Raw genomic sequence first — 13,134 nt, 5'->3', positions numbered from 1 at the left:
AAGTTTGAAATCGCCCAAAAATTTATACGAATATATCTTTGCATGGCGGATGAAAATATATGGAAAACTATATATATGGAAGATGAATGTGATCATCTCACATTATAGTGGAACTTTGAAGTTGGTAAAAAACACCGTTAAATAATATTTCTTTCAGGGTAACAAAATTTCCTTTAAAATTTTGGTAAAATTTTGCGTCAATTACACCAAATGTTCGTGAAAAATATCCTTGTTAATTTATAAATATCATGGGTATGATGATATTCTGCTCTTCATGAATCTACAAAAACGATTAGCATGAAATTTTCATTTGCTGTTTTTTGACACTTCGGGAGTTTCTTTTGCGATTTCTTCTGGAACTCTTTCTGAGATCCTTCCAGGAAAGAGTTCCGCGGTGTCGTCGTCGTCGTCAATGGGTTGTGTGCGTGCATAAAAGTTGAAAAAGTGAGGTTCGGTTGCTACTCGATCGCGTAGTTACGCGATGCCGTCGTCATTAATGGAAAAATCAGTTATGTTTGTGAGATCATGTAGATATTTCTGCGGCATTGACTGGTCATCATGATGACTGTTATTTTGTCGGAAGCGCTGGTGTAGTTGTCGCTGGTGGACGATTGGATGAACGCAAATGGGTGAGCTCGTTTCATGTTATTGTTAACAATTCGTGTTTAGATATATACAATATTTACAAGAATTTAATAATCTAATATTGAAAGGTCCGTCACTATGTGGGTCGGCTTAAGCATTAGTTTGAATTCGACTTCTAATTGTTTATCATTTATTCTTGTGAATTTGTATAGTTCATTAACATGATTTCCGACTCGGAGTGTGTCTTTGGAGCCAAAATCAAAATGCCGCTTTTTTAATTCGGATCGGCCGCGAGCGCGTCGTCGTCGTCGTTGTCTATTTCACAGTGCTCATCTTCGTAAGGGGCGGTTTAGTGTGTTTGTGTTCGAGTGTTTTCGTCGCGAGTGTGCTACCCTATCCGCCGGTCGAAATCACTTACCAAAGTGCATCCAGATCATAAAATTCTTTCCCATATCATTCCAAACTCCGTGATACTCGTGGAAGTGCAGAGGTATATTCGGCTTCTCTGGCCGTCCTTTTGCATTACTGTCGCGTCGACCCGAATCGTACACTATGTTCTATTTGGGTCGGATGGGTGGTGATGCGGTTGGGGGGGCAAGCGAGTATCACAACAGCAGGTCCTCTCCGTTTCCTAAATTGACCTGCATTCGGACGTGGCCGGCGCCGGTATTGCTTAATATATCAGATCACCACAAGTTACACATTGATGATAAATATTAATCCCAAATATTATCTGTTGGTGCTCTGTGTAAATTCAGCTGATCTAGCAGTAACGGAGTAGCATCTACGGGCGGTCAATCAAGCTTAATCAAGCTCAAGCAAGCTCAATTCTTTCTTTCCAGGAAATTCGCGGATTCCTCCGGAAACTTTTTCCGGGATTCCTTTGGGAATTCTTTTCAGGATTCCTCTTGGTACTTCTTCCGGGAACTTCTTCTGGAATTCTTTTAGAATGTACTTCTGGGATTGCTTCAGGAATTCTTTGCAGGATTTATCTAGGAACTCTTTGTTGGTTTTCTCCAAGAGTTCCATTTGGAATTCATGCGGGAGTTCATTCTGGAATTTTTTCAGATATTTCTGATATAAATTCCCCAGGAATTTATTAGGGAGTATTTTGAGGAATTCCTCCAGCAGATTTTGTTTGGAATTCCTCATTAACTTTCTACAGGATTTCTTTGAGAAAATACTACAGCACCTTCTTTCAGGTTTTCCTCCAATAGTTCCTTCCGAGATTCTATTTTACTAGGAATACCTTCTCGCAAACGAAAAAAAAAACCCAAAAGAGACTATTAGGAAAATCTTGGATGGAATTCCTGGTGTATTTCCAGAACTTTATAAGAAATTCCGGAAGAAATCCCTGAAAGTTTCAAAAGAAATCTCAGAGAGAATGCTGGAAGAAGTTCCTGGAGAAATCTCGAATGAAACATTAAAGGACTCTCAGAAGAAACTGCCAAAAGAATGCCAAAGGCAACTTCTGAGAAGACACTCAGGAGAAATTGCTGAGACAATCCTATAAGCAGTAATCCTGGAAAAATCTCAAAATAATTTCTTAGGAAATTTTGGGAGGAATTTTTAAGAAATTTAGGAACTCTTGAAGTAATCTCAGAAGGTATTTCTTAAGAAACCTCAGGAATAAAAAACTCTGGAAGAATCCTGAAGGAACTTCCTGGAGGAATCGTGGCAAAAGCTCTTGAAAGAGTCTCAGACGGAATCTATTTAGGAATCACAGAAGAAACTCCACAGGAAACTTGCGAAGAAGTTTTAAATAAACTCTTCTTGAGTGCCACATTGATTTTTTCCATAATTAAACTAAGAACTAAAAGCGAAAAAAAAACTAATAATTCTTTTATAAACCCTACAACTTCTTTTTCTTTCAGCAAATCTTTCAGAAAGGTCTCAAAAACCATCCATGTATTGCTGAAGATTTTTTTTAACCGGAGATTCTTAAAAAAATCTTTCAGCGATTTCTTTTTGAAAATCTAAAGTTCTGAGTTTCTTCAAAAATTTCACAAAGGATTATTATAAGAACATCTCTCAAGATTCTCTTCTAAAAATTCATTCTGTGATTCTTTAAGATAATCTTAAAGTATTCTTGAACTCTTCAAGACGTTGTGTCGTTGTATGTAGTACAAGACTACAAAAAAAAAACTCGCTTGTCATATAAAGCGTGAGCACGATGCAGTTTTAGGATCCAACAGGAAATTCTTCCAGGGATTGCTTCAGAAATTTCTTCCGGGATTCCTTTAAAAAGTTATTTACGGATTCCCTCCAAAATTGTACACTGGATATTTTCTAAAGTTTCTCCTGGAATATATTATTTATATTTTTCAAGGATTATTTATAAAAAAAATCTCCAATGGAAATTTTGAGAAATGTCGCCAGGGCCTCCTTCAGATGTGCGTTTGATTATTTTTTTCAGAAACTCCACCATGAATACGTTTGGAAAATATTCCATATGTACCTTCTGAAACTTCTCCTAGGATTACTTCAGAAATTATTCTTGAGTGTTTTTTAGACAATCCTTCTGAGGGAATTAAAATTTTCTCCGAATAAAGACGTTTTCCGCAAAGATCTAAATGTTTTAAATTTCTTCGCATTTTTTTTTATTTTTCAGACTTAAGAGTGGATCATTTCCGATGTCAGAAGATCTTCTATTTTTTTTTTCAGAAAATATTCCGGTAGATCCTTTAGGAATTCGTACTGGTATTTCATCACGAACTCCTTCCTTCAGAGATTTCTTTGGGAGTTTCTCGAAGCATTTCATTGCAAATATTTGCTGGAATGTCATCAGAAATTACTTCAGAGAGCAAGTACTGCTGCGGGGATTCTTGCATTATTACATCTTGTGAATTTGGCAAGAACTCTGCTGCAGATTTCTACAGTAATTCATACAGAGATTTTTTCCGGAGTTCTAGTAGTATTCCTCCGTTCTCCGTTCACTTCCACCAAGGATTACTCTAGGATTTTTTTTTCTATGGATTCATAAATTTCTCCACAAATATTTCCCACGAATCATTGTAGTTCCATTGGAAATTTCTGAAGAGATTTTTCGGATTCCTCCTAGTTTAAAACAAATACTTGAGATACCGTAATAAATATTTTCTCCAACAATTCTTCTAGAGTTTCCCACTAAATTTTCTTGCTGGAAGTTTTCCTCAGGAATTCTTCCAGAGATTCCTTCAGGAATTTCCTGAAAATTCCCCAAAAAATATCTTCAGTGATTTCAACAGGAATTAGAATGGCCATTTCTGAAATAAATATCCTTCCAGGATTCTTTTAGTAATTCTTCCATGGTTTCCTTCTGAAATTCATTCAGAGATTTCTTCAAAAATATCTTCATGGACTCCCCTTTTTCGGAGGGAATCCCTCAAAAAAGACTCCTGTGGAGATTCCACGAGTAGATTTTTTACACATTTCTGGAATTATTCCTGGACTAAATCTAAGTATTTCTGAAATAATCTGTTGGAAAAGATTTTGGGACTAATACCTGAAGAATTTCCCTGCCATATGTCTGATGGAATCTTTAAGAAATTTATTAAGGAAATATGTACTGGCGAAATTCCGGTAATAATTCCAAACAAAAACTTCTGTTTGAATTTCTGAAGATATTTCTAGAGAAATTTGTCAAGGAATTTTTAAGTGATTTCCGATGTAATCCCTGAAGAAATTTTTACACACACCCTTGAGGAGTTTCAGAAAGAATCCAGGATGAAATTTTATAAGCGATCCCTGACATATTTCCTTTGTACTTCAGGAGAAATGCTTGGAAAAATTGCTTGTATAATTCCTCAGGTCTCTCTGCTGATTTTTTTGAAATCCAAAGTCATGAAGGAATTCTTCAAGGAATCACTGAGAAAATTTTTGAAGGAGAGGATTTTTTTGAAATAATCTCCAATAAATAACTGAAGAATCTCAATTTATAGGGCAAAATATTCGATTTTGGGCTTTTTTAACTGCAAACCATTGAGCATGGAAATATATGTTTTAACCAATCAAAGTATAAATTGGTCAATCAACATCTAAATTAACGACTCATGCAAAATATTTCGTTTTTACCAAATAGAATTTGATAGTTTTGATAGTCACCCTTCAAAAGTCTGAATAAATCAGACCTTAAATCAATTTATGAAGTAGTCCTTAGAAGAGACTCAAAACCTAGTGGAACTTTTGGAGACATTCCTAGAACTTCTAGAAGTATCTGTGGCTCTACCTCATTTGGCATAATGCCATTTGGCATAACGCCATTTGGCATAACGCCATTTGGCATAACGCCGTTTGGCATAAAAGCTATTTGGCATAACGGCCATTTGGCATAATGGTTATTTGGCATACCAAATATTATGCACATTCTTATCAAGAAGGCTGTTCTTCGTGTTATGCCAAACGGCATTATGCCAAACGGCGTTATGCCAAATGGCGTTATGTCAAATGGGGTAGAGCCGTATCTGTTGAGCATTTTGTAGTGAAGTTTAGGAAAAAATGATAGGGATAATTCATGGAGGAATTTTAGAAGAAATCTCTTGAGTATTTTTTATGGTATCCCAGCGAAACATATGGAAAAATACCTGAAAAGACATCCGGAAGAATTCCAGCAGAATTTCTGAAAAATGCTGGAAAAATAAAACTGACGGTATCCATGAAGGAATTCTAACAAGTTTCTCTGAAGGAATTTACGGAGGAACTCCTTTAGAAATCTCTTCCTGCTAGAATTTCTAGATGTAATCCCATAAGAATCAGTAATGTCTGCAGGAAGTACATTTTTAAGGAATCTCTGGAGGAATACCTGGAAGAATTCCTTGGGAAACCCATAGAAGAGTTCCATCGAATTTTTCGAACATTTCTTAAGGCATTTCTGTAAGTAATCCCTGAGAAAATTTGCTGTAGGAATCCTGAAGTCACTTATAAAGATGTTTGCCAAATTCATTGAAGTTGAGAGGCGCTTCAAGCAAAGATTTATCTAACAGTGATTCAATAAACAGGAAATGAAAGATTAACTTGTCACCATAAATTATAAACGATGGTACCTACCATTGCATTGTAGTTATATTTTTTTACTTTATAGTTCTGATAGCTCATCTGATTTTCTGATTATTTGATTATATGATTACCTGTTCTAATCAATGCTTACCAGAAAAGTTATTGTGTATAATGTGAATATTGCGTAACTCGTTGTAACAATCTGCTCCCAGTCATCTCAGCAAACTAGTAGAATCACTTGGCATTATACAGGACCTCACGATCAAGACGACTTATTCCACTTCTCAGTTGAAATAGTATCACACTGATAACCTCGTCATTATGCTTGCTGTCACTGATGCTTGCAAGGGGAAGGACAGGCAAGGGAAATGACACCATCCTTTATTCACACCCCACAGAAAACATTTTTAGGAGTCGTTAAAGGTCAATAGTTTTCGATTTTAGTTTTAGTTAAGAGCTTTTTTTTATCTATTTATCAAATTAGTCCAACAAATGGCTTACACAACGTTTAACCATTTTAATGGTTGATTGTTAATACCTATGCTGTTCATTTATGTTCAACGGCATCTTACCCAATTCCATTTTTTTGAACCAACTGTAACAAACACTAAAAGTATGAAAATTCATTAGTTTTTAAAAAGTTGTCTCTTTCTCATCTCACAGATATTGTTTGGTTGCTGAACTTTGGATACCCTTAAAAGTAGACTGTGAACCGTGAAAACTTATTTACTATTTTTTTTCTCTAATTTGTTTTGCTACTCGTAATGAATATTGTAGAAGAGGAGGTATTTATAGAAATACAATTGCAACATTACAATGTGCTGCTGAAACAATGATATTTTATGACATCCACCCAATGAGTTATGCATGCTTTGCATGTGGTACCCTCAGCCATATTGAAGAGAAAATGGTATACGACGAATCAATCCACGTGTAACTTTAATTTTGTTATAGCTCACGAGTTGCGATTTCAGCAATGTATGCATTGCTGATTAATATATTTTCCTGAAATCATTACAAAATGCCAACATCATGGTCATGAATTTTAAAGAGAGCAGCGTTCTAAGAAATAATAAGAAAACATTTTCCGGAGTAGTTTTTCGTCACTGAAACACCTTGTGATTTCTTTCCCATCGTCACACATGTCGTCACATTGTTTAATGACTTTACTGGTTAGTACGCGAATTGTTGTCCGTGTAAAACGCGTACGTGGTATACACTGGAAAACAATGCTTTTGAAAGTTTAGACATTCTGTTTGATGATGGCAGTTAGATTGGTGATTTTCCAAGAAAGTCCTTTGTTTATAGCTGCAAGAAAATGTACATAGGATAAGAAAATAGTATTGTTTTCAATGTGAAGGGTGATAGTTAGAGCCTATCTTATGGTTCAAAATGATTTCGCTGATTCGAGTCGTCTGGTTATGGCTAAAACGGGTGTTCCCCATCAAAATCAACAACATACGTCACTTTTCCTTAAATGAAGGCCCCACTGGAGACTGCTTTTGGCTACTGGATGTATTCCTACTTCTGGCAGGTAACTTGCGATTCTTGCCATTCACATAAACATCTTGAATCTGTTTCCGTTCTAACGGTGTAGGAGTCCGCAGTCATGCTACATCCAGATGGGCTACCGAGGGCTTCATTCGTTACTCCATCAATGGTCTGTTCGCTTACCAAGGTATTGTCGCCGTTCTTCATTTGTTTTACGCGTTTCGAAGCGAGAATACTCAACTACTGGCAATAGTGTTCCATTCCATGAAACTATCCGGAATCTTCGTTGCGGGAGCGAAAGTGACGTTGGTGGCGTATTTCGGAACATCAATAGGACATGTGAGAAATTTAATCACTGGCAACAGCATCAACTCCGGTGACGAGGCATACGATGAACTAGAATATGCAAAGTTCAAAAAATTGGCACGCAAAATGATGCTTGTGGTGTACACGGTACTAATTGTGGATGCATTCCTAATGTTCATACCGTGTGCCGCAACGCAAGAACTGTTCACTTTACCACCACCGCTCTCCAGGGCAGGACCAGCTTTGTCGCCAGTGTTGTACACTTGCGCAGCACAACTGCTGTTTCTAGGTGCTGTTCCGAAGTTTTTCTCCAATTTGGCTTGCATAGGAACGCTCATCATTGGGATGCGTTCAAAGCTCCAGGTCTTGGTACATCGCTGGGATCGTATTTTGAACCACCCACTGGAAAGCCCTCGGTTGTATTTCGAGCGTATGGACCGGGAGTTGAGAATTGTACTGGATCAACAGATGGAGTATTGGAAGTAGGCGAAAGAAAGCTATCTCGAATTGCTTTCGAGTTCTCATTCAATACATATTTTTAGGCAGTTACAAATCCTAAAGGGCTTAGTGGAGAAATCGTTCTTTATAGTCCACTACTACTCGCTGTACAGCATTGGTTCGTGCTTCTTCGTGGCTCGGGAATTGGGAATAAACGTTTTGACTGGAGTCATCTACGCATCTGCATTTGCTTATCTGATGCAGCACTACCTTTGGTGCCATCTTGTGGATTCGCTTCAGGATGTTGTAAGTTGTTTCCTTCATAATTATCGCTATCATCTTTGTTTAGGCTCATCCACTTTATAGGCCAACACCATCGGAGATGAGATTTACGTTCACTGCGCACAGATGCCTTACAGTCGGAAGTATCATAAACAGTATGTGCAAATGAAAACCTCATTGATTATCGTGTGGTACAACACCATCAACGGCATGTCCATGCAGTGTATGGGAATGATCAACATTTCAACCGCTACTTTCGGTGATTTAATCAATATTATTTATTCCGTTTTGACGTTTCTAATTAATATGGCCTAAGTATGACATGAAGTACGGTAATGCTGTTTATTGTATGTTTAAAATAATGGAAATACGATACCAATGTTTTCTTTCCGTCATTGGGGGTGAGAATGGGTCAAAAATGCATACTTACTTCCACATTTATTGTTCAATAACTTTTGATTCTTTGCATGAAAAAGTCTATTGATCACTTAAATGTGATCTTTGGTAATGCAAGTACAAATGATGATGACATATTTGGTGTTCGTCAATTTGCCTTGAAAGTGTATGATTTGCCTTAAAAGTGTATGAAATATGACCCATTCTCACCCCTTCGAATGGGTGAGATTGAGTCAAGGGAGCCGAATTTGTTCCGCATTGACAACAAAGCAGGTTAATGAAGTTCTGGTCAAGGTTAATACTACTTACCAATACCATCTAAAAGTGTAATGTTTCATCGAGCCTTAAAAGTAACATTTTGAAAAGGCCTTGTTTTCAAGCTTTTTTCGATTATTTATCAAAAAATAAGTACTTGCTCCAGGAACCTATTGTTTCGACAGAAACTGCTGACAACTACACGAGGATGACGCCATAAAATTTTTGATTCGATATTAGCAATATTTGATGAGATATTTCGGATAATGTTTTAACCCAACCTCGCCCCTCTGAACCGTTGTCATCCCCAATGACGGTACCTCATCTTTCTAAACTTCTCAGTCGTTGGACATACATACAGTGTATCAAACAATTGTCCGTACAGCAATTTTTTGGTCAAAATAATTTTTCATTTAAATAATTATAACTTTTTTATACGTCAATCAAAAACGCTGAAATTTTGACCAATTATAACCCATATATTAAAGCTCCATTGGTAAAATTTTGAGCGTGATCGAATAAGTTTTCTGAAAGTTATAGAACTTTTAGTAAAACGTATACAATTTTTGAATACATTTTTAAAACATTATATCTCAATATGTACTCGATGAAACTTTTTTAATATTTTTCATGTTACAGCTTATACCTAATACTTTCATATGCAGCTTCGTTTAAGGTTTTATATTCACTACAAAAAATATGAAAAATCTGGATATGTTCGGAGTGTCATTTGGAAATTTATCATATTTTGGTCAATAAAAGTTCCAAGTGTTTTCAACTTTTTTAAACTCTCTTAATGATATATTTTTATACAGGACCTCTCAAACTACTTATAAAGAGTAGGTCCTATGGATGTTTCTTTCAGTTAATGCACTTTTATTGGTGAAAAACGTTTGGCAGATTATATGTGCAAAATATGGTAAGTTTTCAAACATCGTCAACTACATACACGCATTTTTCAATTTCTTTGTAGTGAATATAAAACCCCAAACATGGCTGCATATGAAAGCCTTAGGAATAAGATGTAACACAAAAAAAAATGAAAAAAATTTCATCGAGTACATATTGAGTTATATGTTTTGAAAATGTGTTAAAAAATCTTATAAGTTTTACTAAAAGTTCTATAACTTTCAGAAAACTTATTCAATCTCGCTCAAAATTTTACCAATGAAGCTTTTATATATGATTCATGATTGGCCAAAATTTCAGCGTTTCAGATTGACGCATAAAAAAGTTTTTAACATTTGAATGAAAAATAATTTTGACAAAAAATTTGCTGTACGAACAATTGTTTGATACACTGTATGTATTGGAAGACAACGCTATTTTTCTCCTCACGCTATTGTGAGTACTCATGAAAGCATTCTATTCCATGCCTTTTTCCGTCTCAGCTTCACTCTTTGTATTTGACAAAGTTTTCACCGGGAGGGGGGGGGTGGTAAGAGAGAAAGATGTCCAAAGAAGTTCTAAGAACAGTGCTGTGCAATTTCAGAATGGTTCATAAATAATGGCACTCACTGCCACCCTCATTTGAAATGTCATCCTATTGTATGTCATTGTATCTTGGAATAAACGATGAAAAACGAAGCTCTGACTGCATGAATTTTCAATTCTAGTCGATGAATTTACTTATTCCTGTTCGATGTTGTATTGGTTTCTGGAGCTAACCATTGTTTTCCGCGTACATAAAACTCTCATTGTTATCCGTCTATGGTTCTCTGAAGTCAAGGCATGACTTCGCTTAGGTCATCACATTTTCTGGGAATAGTTGTGCGAGACCTTTTTTGATACATGATAGAATATGAGTTTATGTAGTGCACAGAGGTTCTACATAGGTAACATATGTGATTACAGTTTATCTACAGCTAAATGAACTCAAGGCCTGACTTCAGCCAGGCTATCCCGGGTACTCAGGAATCTAGTCGAGGCTTTTACTTACTCCTGTTCGATGTAGTATTGGTTTCTGGAGCTAACCGTTGTTTCCGCATTCAAATAGGTCTAATTGTAGTCCATCTACGGTTCTCTGTAATCAAGGCATGTCTTCAATCCGATCGCCCAAAATTTCTACTGCTCTTTGATATAACAAACATTATACAGATGTTCAAGTATTGGTGCAAATAAAAGCGATACAAATAATTGAAAATAATCCTTGGTGATTATTTTGAGTGTACATGTTTTGTAAGGACGGATTCGGACAATCCATCGAGATATTCAGGAAATATTTATAGTACTACAAGGGCAACACATGTTCAAAAGATGTCTCCGATAACGTATGGGTTCAATAAGGGAATAATGTCTAGAGTTTAATTTCATTTGAAAACAACAAACGCAAATGAAGACTTGGATGGTTTAGAAATGTTGAATATCTCAAGGACTCAAAGAAACCTATCGGAAAATCTCAAATTCAAGCCTGTAGCAACATCAACTATCGTTAGGCAACGGAATGTGCAAACTCCCATTGTAAAACTTCGTTAAGAAGAAAGTTATGGGGGTGCAAATCGTACTTGGCCTTATTTATGCCCGACTTGGCCCAGTGACCCAGTGGCCTTACTGCGTCCAGAAGTGCAAGAAAATGTTGATCCCGTATATTTCCAAAACTATAGTGTTGTGCGAGTTTGTGTTCAAAATTTGGTTGAATTTTGTTGAAATTTTTTGAACTTTTATTTTTTACCTGGGGTCAAACGGATTAATAGGGCGTGCCATAGTTGTGTTTGTAGCGCCGTGCACTAATTTTAAACAATTTGCCCCTCTTTCGGGCCAAAACTGATGATGATCATCCAGCAATGAGTATCAGTCATATGTTGTAAGCGATATTGAGACGAATATAGAAGTGTTAATACCGACTAGAAGAATCCCCCAAAGAAACTTCTGGAGGAATTCTCGGAGGAACTCTTGCAGGAATTCCAGGAGTCCTGGAAGAACTCCAGAGAGGATTCCCGGAGGAACTATTGGAGAAATTCCCGGAGTAACCCTAGGAAGAATTCCCGGAGGAACTCCTGCAGGAATTCCCAGAAGAGTTACTGTAGGAATTGCCAGGGAAACTTATGGTGGAATTCCCGACAAAACTCCTGAAGGAATTAGAAGAGGAACTCCTGGAGGAATCTCTGGAGTAACTCTTCCTCCACGAGTATTCACCTGAAAGGAATTCCGGAGGGACTCTTGGAGGAAATTTCGAATCAACTCCTGGAGGAATTATCGGAGGAACTCTTGGAGGAATTCCAGGAATCCTGGAGAAACTCTAGGGAGGATTCCCAGAAGGACTATTCGAGTAATTTCCCGAGGAACTCCTGTAGGGATTGCCGGAGAAACTCCTGGAGGAATTCCTGACAAAAGTCCTGGATGAATTCCCGGAGGAACTCCTGGAGGAATCCCAGGAGGAGTTCCTGGAGGAATCCCAGGAGGAGTTCCTGGAGGAATCCCAGGAGGAATTCCTGGAGGAACTCCTGGAGGAACTCCTGGAGGAATTCCTGGAGGAACTCCTGGAGGAACTCCTGGAGGAACTCCTGGAGGAACTCCTGGAGGAACTCCTGGAGGAACTCCTGGAGGAACTCCTGGAGGAACTCCTGGAGGAACTCCTGGAGGAATTCCTGAAGGAACTCCTGGAGAAATTCCAGAAGGAATGCCTGGAGGAACTCCCGGAAGGACTCTTGGAGGGAATCTCTAAGGAACTCCTGGAGTAAATCCAAGAATCCTGGAGGAATTTCAGGGAGGATTCCCAGAGAAGTTATTGAAGTAATTCCTGGAGGAACTCTAGGAATATTTCCCGGCGGAACTTCTGTAATAATTTCCGGAGAAACTCCCGGATGAATTTCTGGAGTAACTCCTGAAGGAACCCCTGGAGGAACGCCTGGAGGGATTCCCGGGGGGCTCCTGGAGGAATTTTCGGGTAAACTCCCGGAGGAATACGCAGAGGAACTCCTGAAGAAATTCACGGGAGAACTCTTGGAGGAATTCTCTTAGGAACTCCTGGAAAAATTCCCGAAGGCACTTTGGGAACAATTCTCGGTGGAATTTGTGGAAGAATTCTAGGAAAAACTTTGAAGGAGTTCCCGGAAAGTTTTATAAAGGAATTCCCGGAGAACTCTTAGAGGTATTTCAGAGGAATTCCTGAAAGGATTCCCAGAGCTCCTGGAAGACTTCCCGGAGGAACTCCGGGATTAATTTCCGGAAGAACTCTTGAAGGAAAACCCGGAGGAACCTCGGAAAGAATTCCCGGTTGGAGGTCATGGTGGAAACTCCTGGAGAATCCCCGGTGGACACTTCAGTAGGAATTGCTGGTGGAATCCCTACACAGCTAATCGCGTTCGGTAATTTTTACCGAAATCTCAACCGCTGAGCGTTCGGTAATGAATTTTTAACGAAATTCTGTAAAAAATTAACAAATTTCGGTAAAATGTTATCGTTTAT

At 37.8% G+C, this 13,134-nt stretch overlaps 2 protein-coding genes across 3 annotated transcripts in view; both read left to right on the top strand.

The window, feature by feature from the left end:
* The window catches only part of LOC109409873 (GTP-binding protein Di-Ras2), a 539,614-nt gene that overhangs the window by 141,863 nt on the left and 384,617 nt on the right, over positions 1 to 13,134 (top strand). The gene's annotated exons all lie outside the window — the stretch shown is intronic.
* Positions 6,933 to 8,399, top strand: LOC134291818 (uncharacterized). The gene is made up of 5 exons (XM_062860057.1): positions 6,933 to 7,093; positions 7,157 to 7,219; positions 7,304 to 7,838; positions 7,899 to 8,100; positions 8,161 to 8,399. Exons 1-5 carry the CDS (start codon positions 6,952 to 6,954, stop codon positions 8,389 to 8,391), a joined length of 1,173 nt encoding a protein of 390 aa, XP_062716041.1. The 5' UTR covers positions 6,933 to 6,951; the 3' UTR covers positions 8,392 to 8,399.

The sequence above is a fragment of the Aedes albopictus genome, chromosome 3 (assembly GCF_035046485.1).
Source record: "Aedes albopictus strain Foshan chromosome 3, AalbF5, whole genome shotgun sequence".
Lineage (NCBI taxonomy): Eukaryota > Metazoa > Arthropoda > Insecta > Diptera > Culicidae > Aedes > Aedes albopictus.
The sequence above is the reverse complement of the archived record's forward strand: the minus strand, read 5'-3'. Positions and strand labels throughout refer to the sequence as shown.